The 21,321-nt window shown below is 33.9% G+C and overlaps 1 protein-coding gene across 1 annotated transcript in view; it reads right to left on the reverse strand.

Moving 5' to 3' along the window:
• The window catches only part of LOC308640262 (slit homolog 2 protein-like), a gene marked incomplete at both ends in the record, with an annotated part of 55,882 nt that overhangs the window by 26,896 nt on the left and 7,665 nt on the right, over window positions 1-21,321 (reverse strand). The window contains 7 exon segments of the mRNA XM_081312229.1: window positions 8,629-8,792; window positions 11,550-11,621; window positions 13,357-13,428; window positions 13,897-13,968; window positions 16,299-16,367; window positions 19,520-19,652; window positions 20,525-20,691. Coding sequence (XP_081168355.1) covers window positions 8,629-8,792; window positions 11,550-11,621; window positions 13,357-13,428; window positions 13,897-13,968; window positions 16,299-16,367; window positions 19,520-19,652; window positions 20,525-20,691 — 749 coding nt within the window.

Here is a 21,321-nt window from a genome sequence, read left to right on the forward strand (position 1 = left end):
TATATTTGCATTGAAATTCCTGTTTCTTTTCAACATTTGGAAATGGATGACAGTTATTGGGATGACAGTGTTAATGGAAAGGGTGGTAACTGCTTCTAGTGATACCTCACTCACTAGGGACCACCATATCAATACCAGTATCCCTTCCACTTTTTTCTTGATAACCAAAACAACTTAGTTCAGTCTCTGTATCAAAATATAGTTTGGAAATTACTGGAATTAATTCTGAAGTGGGCCTCAAGAAGTTCAATTTCTTAATTTCTTACCTCCCCCATTACTTATCAACTAAAGAACAAAAAAATTTCACTAATCAGCATATTGGAGAAATTAAAGGTGGGAATTAGTTCAAACAGTTAATTAAATTAGCATAACATCTCACAATAAATGGCTTTGTGTTTGCTAAAATTCTATTTAGAGTCAGTAATAGCAAAAAATTTTCTAATTATTTGGGAGAGAAGAAAGAATGGAACTCAGAACAATGGTAGGGGATGAAACCTTTGTGAAATGCAAGCAAAACATCAGGTCAGAATGTGCAAGCATGTGAACATTCATCTGGCTGTATCCCAAGACCTTGAGGAAAAATGTTTTTTGGTCTTACTGTGCTTTCAAACTTGGTAAGTCTATGACTGAGTAGAAGAATTGAGGGCTGGCAGTTTTCAAGTTCATCCTGTGCAATGAGATGCCTTTCAAAAGTTAAATTTAAGTATTTAGATAAGAAGCTAGAGATAGTGTTGGGAGGGGGATATGGATATACCTTGAAGAACTTAATAAGTCAATAGGTAACAAAACTGCTGGGATGAAGGAATCTTTGTCCATTTTACCAGAGAATCAATAATTTTATTTCGTAGATGTCCACTGAACCAAATGACTAATAAGCAATATCTAATTTGTCCATTTTTTCCTAGGAACAAATTTAATTTCCTACGTTACAAATTAAGCTGAATTATTTTCATATTGAGAATTTGTACATGTATATGAAAGAAGATTTTTGTCTCTTTGTATAAATATTCAGTGTAGTTGAAAAATCAGGGTAATAAGCATTTTCACATTGAAAGGCTACTCTGAGAATTTGTTAAACATGCTGAACTGTTTTGGGGGCACTGGTTTGGGGAACACAGTAAAATTTTGAGTTCTAACTTCAGTTAGTAAAACAGACTTCTAGAGCTGGCATTCTATTTGCTCCTCCTTTCTGATAGTTTTCTTTAAAATCAGTTCTTCAAAGATAATTTATTTCTATTACTTGAATTTGAATTGAGGAATGCAAAAGATGTTTGTAGGTTGTATAAATTCCAAATGTACATAGCAGAATTCTTTTGTATCTCCAAATACTTACAATGATGTGTGTGTTTTTTTTTGTGTGTATATATATATGTATATGTATACACACACACACACACACACACACACACACACACACACAAACACAAGGACTCCAGGGATGGTTGAAATATTTGAAAACTATAGGAACTATTAAGAACATCATAGGAATGGAAGTGGTTATCAAGACATAATTAACTTCTGGTGTACCAGAACCCAGGGTTAATGATTTTCATATTGTTTAGGAATATGATCATGATTTGGAAATTGGAAATTTGGTGTGAACAGCCATTAAAAGTAACAGAATAACTTGAGGAAGCAGGGGAGGTTCTTTTGGTTCTGGCATTGCTGCTTGGAAAGGAAATGTAATTTTCAAGCCTTTTCCCTTTATAAAGCTAACTGTTTCCAAGAACTGTTCAAATATTGTCAACAAATTAGTTCTTGTGCAATGGGCACCATGGAGAAGAAATCTCATTTCCAGAAGATGGTTGTGTACTAGTGTTGCTGAAATGAATACGGCTGGAGTAGGGTACCTGGATTGATGTAATAGTTGGTCCTGACTTAAGAAAGCATGTAACATCAGCTCCATGGATATAAGTGTGCTTAGTTTAATAATTCAAAGGGAAATGAGAAGAAGGTTTGGTTCACAGTCTGTTTCTGCCAATTACTTTAATCTTTAATGAATGAACTGCTGGACTTCAAATCCATTAAGGTTTGTGGGCAGACTTGCTTACTTGACTCAAATCACTAGCTATGCACCTAACACCAATATTGCTACCCACTGAGAGTTGTATATCACTATGATTTATTGCTAAAAGCTCCAAACAAAAATTTCTAACCATGCTCCTGACTCTCCCTTAATTCTGGCATCCCCCAGAAACATGAATCCAACAACATAATTCTCTAGCTTTGCCCTTAGTGCAGTCTGATGTAGAACAAAGACAATAGAGAATATTTGATGTTGGTCATAATGAGCCAAAAGGAGACTTTTATTCAAGACCAGTGAGTCTATGTTTCACTTGCTATTACTGCATTTCTTAAGCATTAACAGCAGAGATATATTTGTTAACATTCCATTGTTATTTATCAAATAATTATTGAGGATCTACTTTTTGCCAGGCACCAGGTTATGTTTGGGAGGATCAAGGCCAAAAAAAATGCCTGAGTTCCTGGAAAAAACTTACTGTTCAGCAGTCAAGACACACATGTATCAATTAGAGAAAGAATGTGGAAAATGAGAAGGCAATCTTACAATACGTGTTTTTAGATTCTACAGACCATTAAGGCAAAGGAATCCACAAAGTGAATGGAAGGATGCGTTTGAAGTTCATAATGAAAGTCATGGCTAGATAGTTGAGCAACAGACTGAATTCAATCAAGAATGTAATAGGGCCAAGGACAGAATTACACATGTCTACATTAAAGACTGTGTTAAAAAGGAGATGTTGGCAATCGGAACAAAGAAAGAGGAAACTATAATGTATATAAAGGAGCTGTAGCCACCATTGCCTAAAATGAAGAGAGAGCCAATGGTAACTGAAAAGAAGCCATTGAATTTAGAAACATGGAAGTTGTTGGTGTCCTCATAATAGCTTCAGTTGAGAGATACAGATGGGCACCAGATGATGGGGGTTAAAATTCTGTGAATTTGCATTGCATAAAAGGTTACATGTGACTCCTTTAGGATTACTGGGCTTGATCATTAACTCCAGTTTAAATGTGATCTTAGACCAATAAATGAACTTCTTATGTTTAAACATAAAAGAACAATACTTATTTTATGGAATTATATCAAAGAGAATATGGATGTGAAATGTTCAAAACTGAATGTATAATTGTTGGTTTTCTTGACCCTATTAAAACAAACGTCAGTTAAAAATTTCCCAGTTCAAAATCTTAAAACATATAATAAAAAATAGTCCCTGTTTATTTTTTAAAGAGTGGTGCTTTTGATATATAACTATATAACTATATACTTTTGATAGATAATTATATATATATATATATATATATATATATATATATATATATATATAAAACTATATACTATATATATAATCTGAATTTAGCTAATGTATACATTATAATCCCCCCAAAATAATGCTATTTAAAAATTAAAACAATATATTAATGATCCTAAATCTGAAACTGTAAAATTCTAAATAATGTTTCAAAATAGTGAATTTCCCATTACTTCTAGTTTGGGGTAAATTAGTTAATCATCTTCATACTTAGTTAATAACTAAAGATAATATCAATCAACAATTTTGAGACACAAACCAAGTTTGTAAAAAAATCCCCCCAAAAGGAAGAAGTTGCCCTTGCTTAAAATTAGTAGTATTTCAATGTTGTTGCTGAGGGGTGGTCAAATTTCTACTAGGAGTTCCCAAATCTACAGGATTCTTAATGTATATAATTAGGACAAGAGATCAGCCAGTGGGTGGCAAAATGTTAATTATTTTAGGATTTCAAAAGTTTCCAGGTTCTTGACACTCAAGCTGACTCCTACAAATGAATTAATTACATTTTTTTAGCAGCGTTTCTGTGTGTTTATTCGATCCCATAGCTGTCAGACACCTGTCTACCTGGGTCTCCACCTCTGTTCCATTTCTAATTTCACTTCTACTTGGCTTCCTGTGACAATGTCCTGATGGCTTCATGGACACGGCAATGTCACTACCATTTCATATTTGTGTGGTTCAAGTAGATATCACTAATATATAATATGTATTTCTATCACCAAAATTCCAAATTATTTTAGAATTATCTACTTAAACATATATACTAATAAAATATAAACTCCAAGAAGATAGAGGTTTATATTCTATGTTGCATAATGCTGTATTCTTACAACCTCAGAACTGTGTTTGGCATATAGTAGGAACTGTAATATTTATTAAATGAATGAAGGTATATATCATTAATTTCAAATAGAATGCTCACTCCCAAGCATGCTTAAGTGTTCAAGAAATGTTTATAAATGAAAAACAAACAAACAAACAAACAAAACCACCTGGAGTTTAGTTAAAGTGTAGCTAAATCATCCTAAACTAGGAGTCTTAACAGGAATATTGGAAATTAGCAAATTTCAAGTTGCATGATAAATTTGTTAATGAAAATCAGGAGAGACAAAAACTTCTATTTTCTTATAGAATGACCGATCGCTCTAATGTCATCTGAAGGTGAAGAGAAGAGGTGGTCATCTGGGATACAGAGGTAATGACCACCTATTTTCCACTCAAGAATGCTCTTGTCTGGGTATTAATTAAATATGCTCTGATCATCTGTTTCATTCTGTTCCTTATTTTTGTTGTATATCAAAAAATATGGCGTTGTACAAAAAAGAAAGTACTCTGAAAAACTGAATAAGTTCTTATTGAAATAATTCCTCAAAATAATTGCATAGATTTTTATTGCAGAATAAAATGACTATTTTAAAATTTAGTTTTATAAACTTGGCTTCAAATAAAGAATATTATCTTTATGCTGTAATTTAAAATTGTATACTGACAAACCTTAATATTGGGAGATTTTGTACTTACATGCATTCCATGAATAAAATAAAAAAGATTCACACTGCTCTAACAATAGGAAAATTAAATTAAAATATGAAAACATTCTATTATAAAATAGATAAAGGAACATCACTTTATTGCTCTCAAGTTCCTAAAGCATGCATGTTCAACAGCACAGGACTCAGGAGACATCCCTGAGTGAATTATTTTGATTAATAGATTTGAATACCTTGCGTTCTACTAACCCATTTCTTATAAGTAAATATTTCTAGCAAACATCTGAGAACAGTTCATAATTTTCATTTTCTCAGTATGATTCCATAGTAGGCATCAATCTTATTGAGACTGATACACTGTTCTGAACATATTTTTTATAGAAAATTACAAAGTAAATTTCAACAACATGCTGTGAGTCAGAGATTCAGGGTTCAAAGTCTGTCTTCCTTTACTCAGATTTTGATATATTATTAGTCACCCTACATGCAATATTTTCCTCTCTAAAATGGGGAAATGACAGTTCTCACATAGGAATAATGTCAAGATTAAATGATAAAAATGTAGGTAACGTGCTCAGCATAATGCAATAACTGAGAAAGGAAGTGATCATTTATTATTAGTATCAGTAGTGATAGCAGTAGTAATATTGGCAAAGATCCAGTCTAAATTGTCATAATTCTTGAGCTAGCAGAGAAATAATAAGAAAAGGAAATTTCACAATATTTTGACAAATATTGAGACAAATGCAAAAAACATTTTTTCAGTGCTTGCTATCACTCTAAAATTATATTAAGGTATAGAAAATTGAATTAAATTCTTGTCTGCTAAATGCAATTGCATGACATGTGTTGAGTTTTGAATGTTTGCACTGTTGCAAACTGTCCTGTATCCATGCTTTTAGCTATTTAACAGATAACTTCAAATATGCATAAATTATTGATTTGGTAATATAGTGAATATTAAACTAATCTGCCAAAGTTCAGCTGAGAGACCTAGGACTTTCTATTATCTGTCAATTAACAAATCCCAGCTCTGTTTCCTGGGGGCACTGAAACAGGTACAAAACTTTCCCACAATGCAGCTCTGCTCCTGCAGTTCTGCCCACCAGGTGCACCATCCTCACAATGGTCTATCTGTCCCAACTACTGGTTTATACATCTTTGCATCATGAAATCTTCTACAGCCTGGACATTACCATGATTTATTCCTTTGAGCATTTACAGCAATTACTACTATAATTTTGTAGCCATGAGTCATATGTGGATAGTTAAGTTTAGATTTAAATGAAACGAAAACTTCAATTCACCAATCACATTAGCCACATGTTAATTTTCTCAATAACCACATGTGGCTGGGGGCTACCATACTAGCTAGTGCAGATGGAGAACATTTTCACATCTGCAGAAAGTTGTAGTGAATAGTACAGATAAGAATTTATCTTCTGCAAGGCTATTTCCACTCAGGCTATACTAAGTATGTGAGATGCTACAGTCATGAAATGAAGAACGAAAAGGTCAAATAAATTAAATAAACATTTAGTTAAATTTGCATATATATTAAGCATGTACTGAATGTCTGAGATCATTTAATAAATTAATGCAAACTATAACGTTCCAGGGTGGACTATAAGTATATAGCTCTTCAAAATTGTGTTATAACATCCCCCAACTCATCCCACAAAAATAACAACAGAAACATCTGCAGGGAATTATCAACTTAAGAAAGAATAAGCACCAGGATTCTTCAAAAAGAAATGTGGGTTCACCTGAGCAGAGAGGTGTAACAGAACTAGGTTGCAATTTCTCAACTTCCCCATGTAATCTGCCCCATAATATTCCCTCAAACAAGATTTCATGTTTCACCTTCAATAGTAATTTCTGCCTCACATTGCCAAAGAATGGTATACCTCTCTGTTCACCGGAAACTAACCTTGGCCATTGCCACAAAGAAACATCTGGGATTACAAAAGAACAATTTAAACAGTTCAAAATCATTGTCACTTGTAAAGTTTCTTGCAATCAATGCACCTAACCTCTTAAGAGGCATTGCAATAAGATTTACCTTGTTTTTCATAATGATATTAAAGCATATATAAATAATTATATCATTTCAATTAATGGTGCACCAGTATTAATGACAACAACTCAATTCAGAGGAAAATGTAAGCATTTATAGACTTTTGATGGTGGGAAACTTAAAAACTTGAAATCATATTGTACCAAAGTGTCAGAATTTTCTGAGGTACTGGAATAGAAATTCAAAGAGAATTTCTAGTTCTAGGAAGAAGAACAATAAAATATGCGAATGGTTATCTTGCTTTTATTTCTTTTAGACTTAGTTGTGGCACTTACATTCTACCCAATACATTTAAAAAGAACACCCAAAGAGGTTTGTTTTAAAATGCTAACATTTGGAATGTTCTGCAAGTTATGATGGTTTTGCAAACATATTTAGGTATGAAAAAAGCATTAGATGCTAATTTTAAAATGTTAGGTGGGTGTGATTTTTGAAAATTCCTTCTTTATCAATAAACCATTTTTTTGTTGGAGTTCTGAAATCTTGGAATACATGCATCACTAACCCATATTGTGTGTTTACTGTGAGATATGTAACCTGAACATATCCAAACATTTAATCCTATCAAAACTTTTTAAGGCTGATACTGTCATCTTTGCTTACTCATGAGGAAACCGAGGCACAGATTTGTTAAGTGATTAAACTAAGGTTTTCTAACTGTTGGGAAATGAAGCCAGGATTTACCCCTGACCAGGCTGAGGTTCAAACGTATGCTGTTATCTACTTACAGCACAATGTTTACTCCCCAAACATTCTTTTCCTGCATAAATGTTCAAGTGTTAAAAAATTATTTTCCCAGCTAGGTTTGCAAGACTTGGAAGTGAATACCATACCATAAACTTCTTCATGTTTCATAATACAAGGATTTAGTTTTAAACATAAAACAAGCTTATTCAATGTTTGGTGACTATAGATTTAGAAGTTTCAAGAATTTTTATCCTCTATATAATAATTTCAAGCAGTCCTATTAAAACATCTACAATTTGTGAATAATAGCTACCTTCTATCCCATTTTTGGTAAGGAACCTAAGCTCATATATAAGATTGTCAAAAATCAAAATACATGAAACAAATTTATAGTAGTTGTCTCTAAGACTTGTGATAATGGTTAATCTTATTTCTGTTTCTCATTGTAGTTTTCTATTTAGAGTTTAAAGTGTTCCTACTTAGATTTGAATTTGTTCATATATTACTTTTGTAATAATGGAATAAAGTAATATTTGTTATGAAGACACTATTTGGAACTCACAAATACATCAAAGGGAAAAGAACGAACAGAATGCGAAGGATCAAGACGTGGGAACATCCACACAGGGAGTCTGTGGCACATGAGGTGGGTCAGAAGGTTTGGCTGACCCCTTGAGGGGTTTCTTCTTACCTGGTATCAGGAAGCCACAGGGCCCTGGCAACCCTAAGAGCAGGGCACATGCTCAAACAAGGCAAAGGCAGAACATTTTACTTGTTAGAGACTGTGAAAGGAATTTCCAGAAATTGTGCTTCTATCTAAATCCTCTAGAAAACTTAGTCATTTCTGCAATGTATCTGAAAATGCTAGTTCTTTAGTTGGGCATTTGAGTAACAGTTCTTTCTTGTCCAAGAACAGAGATAGAAAAAGTCATCATTTACTGGGCTTATCAACTAGAACTTAGAAGTCTAGCTGAATTTTTCTTTTTGAATTAAAAGTGATTTTAAAAAAAGATGTGCAAATATTTAAAAACCATACCTTGACATGTAAATTTTTTGGAGGGAGTTGTGAGTAACAGTTTATCTGCCATTTCTCCAGGACCAGCACAGCGAGCAATTCCAGGTTCCTTATACTCCGACTTCACCCAGTTGGAGAGCCACTGCATGTTACAATCACAGTAAAGAGGGTTGGCTCCAATTGCTCTGGAAAAACAACACCACAAAAGCACACACATACACACAGTATGGAAGCATTGTTATTTCCTAAGGGAACAGAATTCAAAGTGATGCTCAGTAGAAAATCCCAATAGCCTTATTGATGATAACACTTTAGAATAAAATGGAGACTTTGGGGAGTCCCAATTTTCCTGAACCATGAGCATCTGGGGGATTTAGTGAGTAGTCACTAATGTTAACACTTACCTGAGCTTCACAAAGCCTCCCATACTTTCAGAGACAAGGTTGATGTTGGATATAAGTACACTCTAAAGGCATCCTGCATTTACTAATTATTTACTATGAACTCAAATCCCTATGAAAGGTTCCAAGGACTCAATGAATGAATAAGGCATCATTCTTAACTCCAAAGAACTCCTTGTGCTGAGGAGATGAGCAAATAGTCAGGCACAAATAATTTTCATTTGAAAATTATTTATCACTGCTATTGTAGAAGTATTCTCAAGAAGCCTACAAACAGAGACTACTATTTTTTTTGGGGGGGAGCTAATGGTTTGAGACAGTCTAACCTACTTGAGACAGATGGAGTTAAGTAGATGGGAAAGGTTGGAAGGATAATTCAGGTGAGGGTAAGTGTCAACACACAGAGGTACTAAATGGCATGAAATAATCAAGATACATAAAGCTAGTCTAACAGAGCTGGATTGGACCATCTGTCATTTCACAAAGTCTTTCATTTTAGGACTTTGGTTCTGACTCACATCAGGAGTTGTAGTGATAGAAAAGTAATTAAGATAATAGCTGATTTTTATTACACTATACTGTCTATAGGAGCTGGGTTATGCCATCTGTACCAATTGCACCATCTTATTTTAAGTGGTAATTTCTATTAAGTCAATAACATTGGAATTACTTCACAGGTTAAGAAACTGAATGAAAAGTTAATTAGTTTGTTCAAAGTTTTGCGAAACTTGGGCACAAGTAGAAGATACATAAAGCAGCATTTAAAAACTGATTAATTCTGATTTACAATTAATTTCTGATTATTGATATTTCTAGGTCTGGAGTTCAAGCATATTGATCTTATTCTTTTTGTCAGAATCTCTACGACATACTTAAAATCATCTTTTATATTATAGCAATTTTAATGCCCGACTTCAACCAAGAATTGGAATATAGTAACTCTTTTCTTCCTATATATGTCAGATGCAAGTCCTTCTAAATTAAAAATGAGCAAAATCATGTTTTTGAACCATTTCATCTCATTTTCACTGACATTCACCAAATCCTTGCTATGACAGGAGACGAAGCAGGAAAAGGGAATGGAGCAGAGGTTTTTATGATCTCAGCCAGAAAAGACAAATGCATGAATGAAATACAAGAGAGGATAGGGCACATGACAGAGAAGGCTCAAACTGCACTCCTTGTGGGAGGGAGAGGCTCACACAAAGACAAGGTTCTGCTCAGCTCAAGCAGCACACTGCCTGTGTAGCTATTTTTGATTCATGACCCTAACTCCAGCAGCAATGTCCACTTCCCCCTTTTTGATGTGTTCTCTGCCACACTGGGTGGCAATCCTATCCCCTGAGCTAAGGGATTCATTCATTATATCTCATGCAGATGGAAACCACGGAGTTTGTGATACTGACTTTGAGGTAGGTCTGAGGGCTTAAAGATTAAAAAAAATAAAATAAAAATAATTTGGAGGTTTTGCCTCCTGGTACCTAATAGTCCAGTGGAAGGAATATGAACAGTAGAGAGCAGTCTGACAGATGGATTAAAAACTCACACTGATAACAGCCCCATAAAAGCAAAAAAAATTATTGACTATTGGATCCTAATCTCCAAACATCCCTCTTTCCCAGTTTTCTAACTTTCTTATCTTATTGAAATTTTGGAGATTTGGAGGGTAGTGCAAAACTATGGGGGGGAACATGGTAGGCGAACTTCTAGGGAATTGAGGCCCAATTGACATCCATATTTAGATGGGAGTAGGTTGACTTACCAGGTGATATCAAATTCAACATCATCAAAGGACTTTCTGGAACCTTGCAGTGATCCCTGCACTTCTTAAGTTTGTCAAGTTATTATACCCACTAAAAATAGAACCCACTAAAAATAGAACACTGGAATTCTACACAAATGAGTTTTGTGAACCCTAGTTATCACATATATTTTAATTGCTTTACTCTGCTTTCAAGAAACATGGACCTAAATATGGGCTGTTATGAATGTTAGCACAAAGAACAATTCAACATTAGCATGGTTATTTACCACTACCTGATTATAAAGTCAGTTTGAACCATGCCAACTTATTTATTTATTTATTTATCTATTTATTTTTTTTGGCATGATGCCATATTAAAAGCTAGGTAAAAAATGAGTTCAGTTTGGACAAACTAGGGAAGGCTTTTTGAAAGATGTAATGCTTGGGATGTGACTCAGAACAGTAGGGCTGGACCAGGCCAAGTTCAAGGGAAGCTAATACTCTAGAATCAGAAAGCAAAGGGAAGAGAAAAAAAGGCTCCTTGGGTTAGAGAGCCATGTCTGTAGAATACACACTTTAGGTAGCAAAGAAAACTCAACTAATTGAGGGTAAAAACCAAGGGTAAATTAAAGCTGTCTTGTAGTGGGCATCATATCCAGGTTGAAAATCTTTACATTTTCTTTAAAGATGAAACCAGTCACATTTTACAATGTTTCAATAAAAGTAGCGGTAAGAGGGCTGTTCCAAACTCAGGGGTAGTCTGAACCTTCACACAAATTCATGAACTAGGTACTCACAAGTGTGATAATGCTGAAAGATCATTGAAAGCACCTTCAGGCACAACAGAAATGTCATTTCCATGTAGAGAACTGAAAGCAAGAGAAATTAAGATCAAATTTCCTACATTTCAGAAAGTTCAGATCCATGAATGTATGAGGCTTTGGTTTATAATAAGCATTTTAGCTTGTTGAAAAAATAGATTATCCTGCAACTGATTATCCATTTGGAAAAGCAAAGGTGGTTTCTACCTTACATCTTGTACACATTATAAATCCCAGATTGAAGACTTAAGCATACAAATAAAACTAACAATGCTGGGGCTGGGGATGTGGCTCAAGTGGTAGCGCGCTCGCCTGGCATGCGTGCGGCCCGGGTTCAATCCTCAGCACCACATACCAACAAAGATGTTGTGTCCTCCGAGAACTAAAAAATAAATATTAAAAAAAAATTCAAAAAAAAAAAAACTAACAATGCTTTAAAACAAATCACACTCCATTATACAATCATGGGACAGGAAAGGCTTTAAAAAATGATATATACCCCAAACCAGAAAGGAAATGAGTAGCAAATTTTTATAATATAAAAATACATCCCTGAGGTAAAAGATTCCATTTATAAAACAGAATGGGAAATATTTGCAAAATTATCAGATGCAAGGTTAATTCCTTTATAAAAAGACCTAAAAAGTACAGTCTAAGTAGTAAGTACATAATGACATCTACATTAATACTGAAAAAACAAAGTACCTAGTGGGAAATGGGGAAATGATATGATCAGGCTTCATTAGAATAAGAAGCACAAATTCTCAGTAAACAAACAGAATATACTCAAATGCTTTAGTAATTAGAAATGCAAATTGAAACAGGAATGGAAAACAATTTTCAATCTGTCACATAGAGAAAAATAAAAGGATTAATAGTATTCAGTGTTTGCAAGAGTGCTTAGAATAAGGTACTCTACTAAGCAGTTGATGAAAACATAAATTTGTAAATCAAGATAATCTTGCATTGCAGACAGCTTGACAGTTACTTTTGATATTTTCTCTAACTACCTGACAGCACCTTCCCATCCTAAGTCATTGCTAAAATGCCACAATGCCTGCACCAAGGTGAATGCACAGAATGTTCACCAGAGTATTGTATAGAATAATGAAAATTCACAATTAAAACAAATGATAGTGAAGACGATGATGATTACCTAGGTTATGTTTCCTCAACCTATGGAATACTCAGTCCTAGTTAAACAGTCGAGTAATCTCTAAGTATTATAGAATAGAAACATTCTAAAGCACATGTTACATAAAAATAGCTAATGGCAGAACAAGAAAAGATCCTCTTCATGATTTTTAAAAGTTATATAGCTGTGGGGAGAAATATAATAAGACATAAAAACAAATGTTTATAAAGAAAGACCAGATGGGCACCTCAAGCTGTTTTAACTGTTAATTAGGAGGAAGGGGAGTGGGAGTGATGTTTTATTTTATATAAAGTACATTTTTGTAGTAAAAAAATGTATTCATGCACTATGAGATTTCTAAATAAAATAAGTTTATGGCTTCAGAAATTAATTGGAGCTATATAAAATGCCCATTTTAATGTTATTTCTTATCAAGCAAATGGCTATGTAGCAACAAGTATTACCAAAGAGAAAGTCATGCTGTTCCCATCAAAGGTATAGAAATTTTTCTTTCCAAACTTATGGTAAATCCTAATGCATCTATCCTGACATAGCCAAGTATCAATAAAACAGTAAAAATCATTAAGAAGACAGCTCAAACCTCAGACCATAGGGTAGAGAATTATTTGTTGAAGCCAGGATACTTACAGTAACCTAAGAGACTTCAATCCATCGAAGGTTCTCGAAGGAATACATCTCAGATGGTTGTAACTGAGAATTCTGAAAGTATACAAAAGCCTTTTTACTTTATCCAGGAATCCAATAATGCCCCAATGTCATATTTTAAATAAAGCAGTTAAGAAATTAATTCTTTGAGTATTTTATAAATCGAGGATATTTACACATGATATACATTATCTTTGTGTTGTCTCTCTAACATGACCTCAAATACTTCCCTCTGTCCGCCCTTCCCTCAACCATTATCTCCCTAAGATCATTCCAGAGGCTAGTGGTAAGGATCCCCACAACCCTCCCACAAGCATGCTAAATTACTCTTTTTTGTTCCCCTGAGACCCCAACATTTTCTGTAAAATCTGCTCTTGTTTGAGGCGTGGCCTGTTTCTCAGAATGAAATTGATATTCCTTGAGTACAGAGATGCTTTCCATTCACGAGGATGGCCAGCATGGGGTAAATGTATTTTTGTCCCATGACATAATGAATACACAGTACCACACTTTCACACTCACAGGGTAAGAAGCTGGGTCATGTTGCTGAAGCTTTGATTGGAAAGGGTGCTTATTCTGTTGTTACTTAAGTCTCTAAAGGAAAAATAAAATAAAAAAGACACAGAGTCTTATGAACCAAGATAGAAATATTATTGATCTTAGACAAGGCTCTGCCTGTTAATAGTCATACCAGTATTGTTAGCATTTTAATACTATCTGAAAATCATAAAACACTGGATTACTCTCTGGGGTAAATTGCAACCTTATTTATATTTATTTGCATCCTGTACTGTTCAAATCAGTTGTGAATACATTTTGTGTCAGCCAATGAAGCATGAGCACAATGGCCAGTCTCATTTGGAACAGAAGCTTGAGAAGGAGTTTTTCCCACATTCCTCTGTGACTGTTTCCATAGACTTGGGCTGTTCTCTTCTACAGAGAGCTTTCTTGGAGGTGACACACAAGAGACGTACCTTACCAGTGAAGAATAAACCTTTGATCTTGAAAGTCCCATCAGATACACATACTACATCCTCACACATGTTCACTGATACAGATATTCAAATTTGATAACTAAAAGGACCCTAACTTCATCACATTCACAATATCATCATTAAAAACACCTGTGCTTCTGCTCGTATCTAAGTCACACACTAGTCCTCAATAAATATTTATTTAATGAATTATAAGTGAAAGAGAGTTGCTGAATTTTTACCAGTGATAAATGGCTATTTATAAGTATAGTTGGTACTATGCATCATAACTTATATGAATTTAATTTTATTCTCATTACATATTTATCTTTATTTATATATTCACTATATATCTAAACATTATGTGCATGCACTATTTTTTTTTTCTGAAGCAAAATCCAAAACATGAAAAAATGGAAGATTCAGAAAAAAGGAGGATGAACTTTTACTTTGTTAAAATATATAAATATCAATAAAATTTTGATATTGGATTTGACTTATATAATTTGAAAATGGTAGGAATCTTATAGGAGCCTTATAATCTGTATTTTCAGCTGCTTAAATACCACGCCTAAATTTAAAAACAAATGTATCTAATTTACCAAAAGATATTTGTATAATCAGTCACTGGTAAAGCCATTTCTGGGTTCATAAATCTAATTTCTCATTTCTAACTAGTTTAAAATAATTACATGCTGTCCCTCAAATGATCCGAATCTAGTAAAGTGATCCTTTGGAAATTGAAGCAAGTTTACTTTTTTTTTTTTTTTAAATAGAATAAAACACATGCAACTGGTTCTTGCTTTCAAATAAATAACTAGAAACAGAACAGGGCACATTAGAAGATGGTCTTTGATCTTTAACCATTTGTCATTGATATAGTCTATACTACATTTAGAATGTTTGATTTTGCATATTTTATAAAAAACTGAAAGAGATGTTCTGCATGTTAACTCACCTCAGTGTATCTAGATAAAGTCTACACTGGGATATGCAATGTTTTCTGCTCTTATAGATTCCTAGAAGTCACTAATTAGTAATAAACCTTCTTATTCCAGGAACACTAGCAGTCTTCCTCTGAAACTAGCTTTTATACTTGAAAATGAAATAGACTTGAACTAATAAGGTTTTTTCCATTAACAACTATTATCTTTCTTGCTGATTTTTCTGTGCTCCGAAAAACTCTATCCATTACCAAAAAGGCTACTACTCTAAAATGTGACATTATACAAGATTGTATATATTATAATATATATTGTGCATATAACCAGATCAAAATGATTATATATTTAAATATCTTCTTACGTTTATAATTATAGTTAGAAAAATTGTTTACATTAATGAATGAAAGACATTACTTTTGGAGGACAGCAAACTAAATTTAAAAAACTTTAATATTTTGAAATTTATTCTTAGAATCTCAGTATCTTTGTTCAGTTTTCTTAAATCTTACATAAATATATATGGGTTTTATAAATTAAATTTTAATACTTTTAACCTATAACTTACTTTACAATGCTTTACATAAGAAACTTAAACCTAATAAACTAAATTTATAATGTATTTTCATTAAAGTTATTATGTACCATCTTTTGCTCAAAGTCAAGACTAAAGACATTGTTTTACTTCTTTTTCTTTCAACTTGTCTTATAAAAAGCCATTACTATAAAAGAAGTATTCAGTTTTACTGTTTCTATAATATTTTGACTATTTATATTTTATTGTGTTCATGCTTCTTTGAATAGAAGGGAAAATTCTTCCAAGACATTCTATTTCCTGATTTATATTCAATGAAGATGTAGCTAGTGACCCAGGACCACAGTGATCAAGGAGGAGGGAAGCAGGTAACTGTAAACAATTTATGTTATCTGAAAGGTTCACTGAATCTTCTACCCATCCCCACTTTTATAAAATAGAATAAGTTAAAGATGGAGAAATTATGTTACTTACATAAGTGTTAAATGTTTGTAGTTAGAGAGTTCCTTGGGAACCAGTGTAAATTGATTCCCATCCAGATATCTACAAACAAAGACAAAATATTACCTTCTTATAAAGTAACAGGTGTGAATTATAAAATAAGTGAAGGGTATTTTAACAGAGGTAAGGAACCATTTGGCAGTCTTTTTCCCTTAATATGTTGTACCCCATTCTGGAATCATTATTGAAGAGAAGTAAGGAGAAAAAAACACAGTTGTCCAATCTAACAGAATTCTCTGTGGATCATTTAGGCTAAATCATAAAACCAAGAACAACTTGTGCACCCAGTGCTTTGTGGCTAATCTAGCAAAGAAGGTGAGCATCCAATCAAGAGTTGGTAATAAGGTTCATGCAGTGCATTAGATTTTAATTGGCCTCCAGTTTACTTTCATTTATGTGGCAACAATGCCATGAAATTCAGCAACTAGTAACAAAACCCAGCTGCTGTGGCCAATATTACATTCTTCACTGCCTACTTATATATTAATGCACTTAAACACGTGAAAATAAAATGGGCAGTTTTAAGGAGCTATTTGAGTATTTGGAATTAATCATGCTTAAATTAGAAATATTTTTAGAATAGTTTTTACCACTATATATTTGCTTATTGATAATAATTTAGGTTTCTTAGAATATTGTGACACTGATTCAGTATATAAATATAGAAAATATATCTGAAAGTACAAGAGAAGTAATCAAATGTAAGTACATTTTCTCTTTCTTGTTAGAGCCAGAAGAAGAATCAGAAAATAGGCTTTCAGTTAAATGACAAGACACAAACATAAAATAATGCAGAAGTTATAACTATGATATCACAAAAAGAAAAGTACATTCATCTCCTCCTTTCCTAGAATTAAGATGGTGGAGGGTACAGTTGACTTCTACCAACTTGGGCCACTTGGCCATGATTCTGTCACATCAAATGTTTCTGTCACATCAGGAAAGTGGCCTTCCTATCCAGTGTAGTAGCCAGTCTTGAGATTCCATTTAAAAGTTGGAATTTTCCTGGATATACAATTTGAGAAGTTGCCTATGCTACCAATCCATTTTTAATATTTCAAAATGAAAACATTTATATAAAAGGGATGAGTTGTCTAAACATGTAATGGATGTGTGATTCACAGTTGGAACATGTTATGCCTCCTGATACTTGCTCAAATGACTTCATATTTTTGACTCCTTCCTTTCTGTCTTTTAGCTAAGTTTTCCTGGTGTCCACTAGAGGGAAGCATCGTTCCATTTACTTCATCATGCTGCTTTTACTCCAGGAAATGTCACAGCAGGACAAAAGGACTCAGAATATGAAAGTTTACATGTAAACAATCTAAGGAGAAGTTAAATGGAACTGATTAAAAGTGATGGATAACATTTGTTCAGGCTTGTCCACCAATATATACTTATTTTGCCAAGTTATTTAACAATTTAATAAAATAGACATATGAGCGATTTCTAATATATGCATATATGTGATTAGAATGAAGGGTCTTGCTGACTTGGCGAAGTTCTAAGGAGAAGCTCTCTGGGAGGTAAAAGTTGAATTCTAAGAGGTGAGTTAATATTCTCATCTCAATAACCAGCTTTGTCTAGAGAAAAAATACCACTTTTTAATAATTTGTTCACTTTTTAATAATACTGGTTCGCAGTTCCGTAAGGATAAAAATAAAACACAGGCAAAATGGCTCAACTGGAGTTATATCAAACAGACTGAAGATTCAACTTATGGCAGAAACATAGATGGTATAGACAGGGAGAATCAAGCAGGTTTTCAATGGAGCTTGATATAGAAATTAAAGAATATCTGAAACCATTTGATGGGATGGGGGCCAAAGGCCATTTAAAATTGTCTAAAGAAAGATCTAGCATCAAAAGTGATCTGAGTGTTATGCTCCTCCCTGGACTGTTCCTAAAATTGAGGCTTTGTGTACAGAACACTTTTTAGGCATGTAGCCCCCACCCGCCCCAGAGGGAGGTCTATGGGGCCCATGTGGTCTTTAGAAATAAAAACATACTAAAACAAGGGTGAAGTATTTAATTACACACATATAAAGCAGTGCTTACAGCTAATTAACTACTGTGGTTGGTAGTAAAAGAACACTCGACAGCAGTTCAAAGATAAAAAGGATGTTGTGAGCACATGTGCTCAGATCGTGCCTGTGTCCTCTAAATGTGCCACTCAAGACGAAAGTAGAATCCGTGAACAGGACATGATTCGAAAATAAGTTCCTTCTTTATGTTGTACGTTTCCAAAAGTTTATCAGAGCTGCCCATTTGTAATGCTCACATGCCTCTGCATGAATTTCCAGGTACAGTTCTACACTAATTACATGTACATTTAAATCATTACTGGTTCACAGTTCCGTAAGGATAAAAATAAAACAGAGGCAAAATGGCTCATTTGGATTTATATCAAGCATTTGCACACAAAATTTTAGTTTAGAGATAAAAAAATTGGAATGAAGGGAGCAGGCAGGCATCATTATTCCAGCAGCACAGTCCCTGGTTTATTCTATTCTGCATATGTAGCAAGGATGCAGCCAGGCAAGTATGGGCAGAAAGTCTGAAGTAGGAAGGTCTAGGTATGCGGAAATTAGACATGTAATTTGTATTTATATATTGATTATGGAAATGTCAGGGATAACTGGCCTTGCATCCTTTAGGATCTAACAGTCTTTGATTTAGGAACAAAACATCAAATGCCTCTTTTTATGGGCAAATGTTATGTCTGTTACTGCTACCTCTCAGATAATTATTTATCTTACATGTGAGATGCTGTTGCAGGGGTTATACAGGTGAAGAAGAATTAACCATATGGAATATCCTAGACACTGTAAATAAATTAACTTTAAGCATTTCCAAAAGTGCATTCAATGCAACATTTCTCCTGTAAAATGCTTAATGTATAAAGGATATAGGGCTGGATAAATGTGGGAGTTACCCAATATTTTACCATTCTCACTTGGAGCTTAATGCTGAACCTCAGCATAATAAAGGCACTGAGACATTCTACTGTGGAAAAGGGAAAACACATCCAACCAGCAATTCCCAATTACAGGTTTACAGTTTTGCATGATAATTATTAACCATTTTTAGAAATAATTTTCAAACAGGATTCTAAAGATTCTTGTTTGATCTTCATTTTCCTTGGTGTGTAAATCATTAATTGTGAGGGAAAGGGAAAGATGGGTGCTACTTACAACTCTGTGACATCTCTTGGAATACCTTTGGGCAAGACCTTCAAGCCCTTGTTGCTACATGGGACCACTGTATCCAAGCAAGTACATTCCGTAGGACAGCGAGAGAGTGGGGAACAGCTGTTGTCATCATTTCCTAAATGAACAGAGGAAAGAGCCAGATTTGTGGTTCTGAAGGCCTAAAAGGGCTTTTATGCCATTCAATTGACAAACGCAAGGGTCTGGAGTCATATGATGACTTATGCATAGAGCAATAACTATTTACAAATTGATACCACACATTCTATATGCCATTGTGTTTAGATTGCCTAGGGCAGAAGTTCAGAAAATAGCTCACAATTTGTATTACTAATATAACCATATTTGTTCAGCTATTTGGACTTTATTTTTATAATTAGGGCATATAAATGGACTGAGTTATGGAAAAAAACTATACATAGACATTCGTGAAGAGACATAAAGGGGCAGCTTAACTTAAAATGATAAGGAAAAACTGCTTGGGTTCCTCACTTTGAAAAACAGAGCTCAAATTAGTTCTCTGTTCACTGGTAATAATAATAGAATCTGCTCTCCCTACCTTAAGTGCTATTACAAGAATCAATTGCAATGATAGAGCATTAAAAGTGAAAACTATTACTATTGTCAGATTTACGAGAACTTCTACTTTATAAGTCAATTGCTTTTCTCATTTGAAAATGGTAGTTCCTAAAAGAGATGCCAAGGATAATAAAGAAAAGTTAAAATGAAGTTATATAAATAGTATCAATCACAAGTTGGAAAGTAGAAAATCTTCTAAAACACTCAGAAACTCACATCAAGAGAACTCAGATGTGAGAGGGCAAATCCGAGAAAAGAAGTATCCTGCTGCCAAAACAAAATAAACAACAAGCAAAGCAAAAGATGCACAGTCGTCACATGTTGCAGAGCCACGGTCTGCTGCACATTCAGGCACTGGTGCATGGATGGGCATGGGAATGCCCGGGACCAAAGATGGCAAGAGTCTCTTACCATCATCACAAGTGAAGTCCTGAATGGCCACGTCCTGAATGGGGATTTCTTTGAGGAAGTATGGTTTCTGGCACCGAGGATTTCCAGTTACAATTCTTTTCTTCCTGAGCCACTCTCCCAACCAAGCCAGGTAGCAGTTACAGTTAAAAGGATTGGCCAAGAGGTTTCTAAGCACCATACAAAAAATGCACAGTTTAATTTAGGATTTCATTGTCTTCTCAAAACCCCATGCCATATCTCCCTTCGGGTTTCTGCTGGAACAATTCCTTGTTAGTCTTGTTTTCACATCCCGCATTCACTCACAATACCATTTGACATATGCTATGCATATTTTTACTTAAATATTTATGTCTAAAATTTAAACAATAACAACACTTGCAGAAAAGAGAATTCTTCAAATAATTTTCATGTATAAAAGAGAGTGAAGACAGCAATTTGGAGTTTATGCAGTGGGTCCTGATAGATATCTCATTTAGAAATAGTTTAAACTTGTCAGAAATCTGACTTACTGTCAAACTTCCCTGCACTGATAATGCAGTAATTTAATATAAAGATGAAGGCTGATTACCTTATATTATTGAGTTTAACCTGACAACAGCTATTTCATTAATTTGTCATCTCAAGATTCCCATCTCTTATTTGCTCCAGAGAATAGGTTTCCTATCTAAACTGACAGCTGAGTTGATTAAATGCCAGTTATAAAAATGAATTTACTTCTACAAATCTCAATACTTTTGGCATCTCACCACTTCAGCACAAACCTATTGACAATCCCATTATTTATAAACATGCCATCT

The sequence above is a fragment of the Spermophilus citellus genome (genome assembly GCF_964194105.1).
Source record: "Spermophilus citellus genome assembly, contig: SCAFFOLD_485, whole genome shotgun sequence".
Taxonomy (NCBI): domain Eukaryota; kingdom Metazoa; phylum Chordata; class Mammalia; order Rodentia; family Sciuridae; genus Spermophilus; species Spermophilus citellus.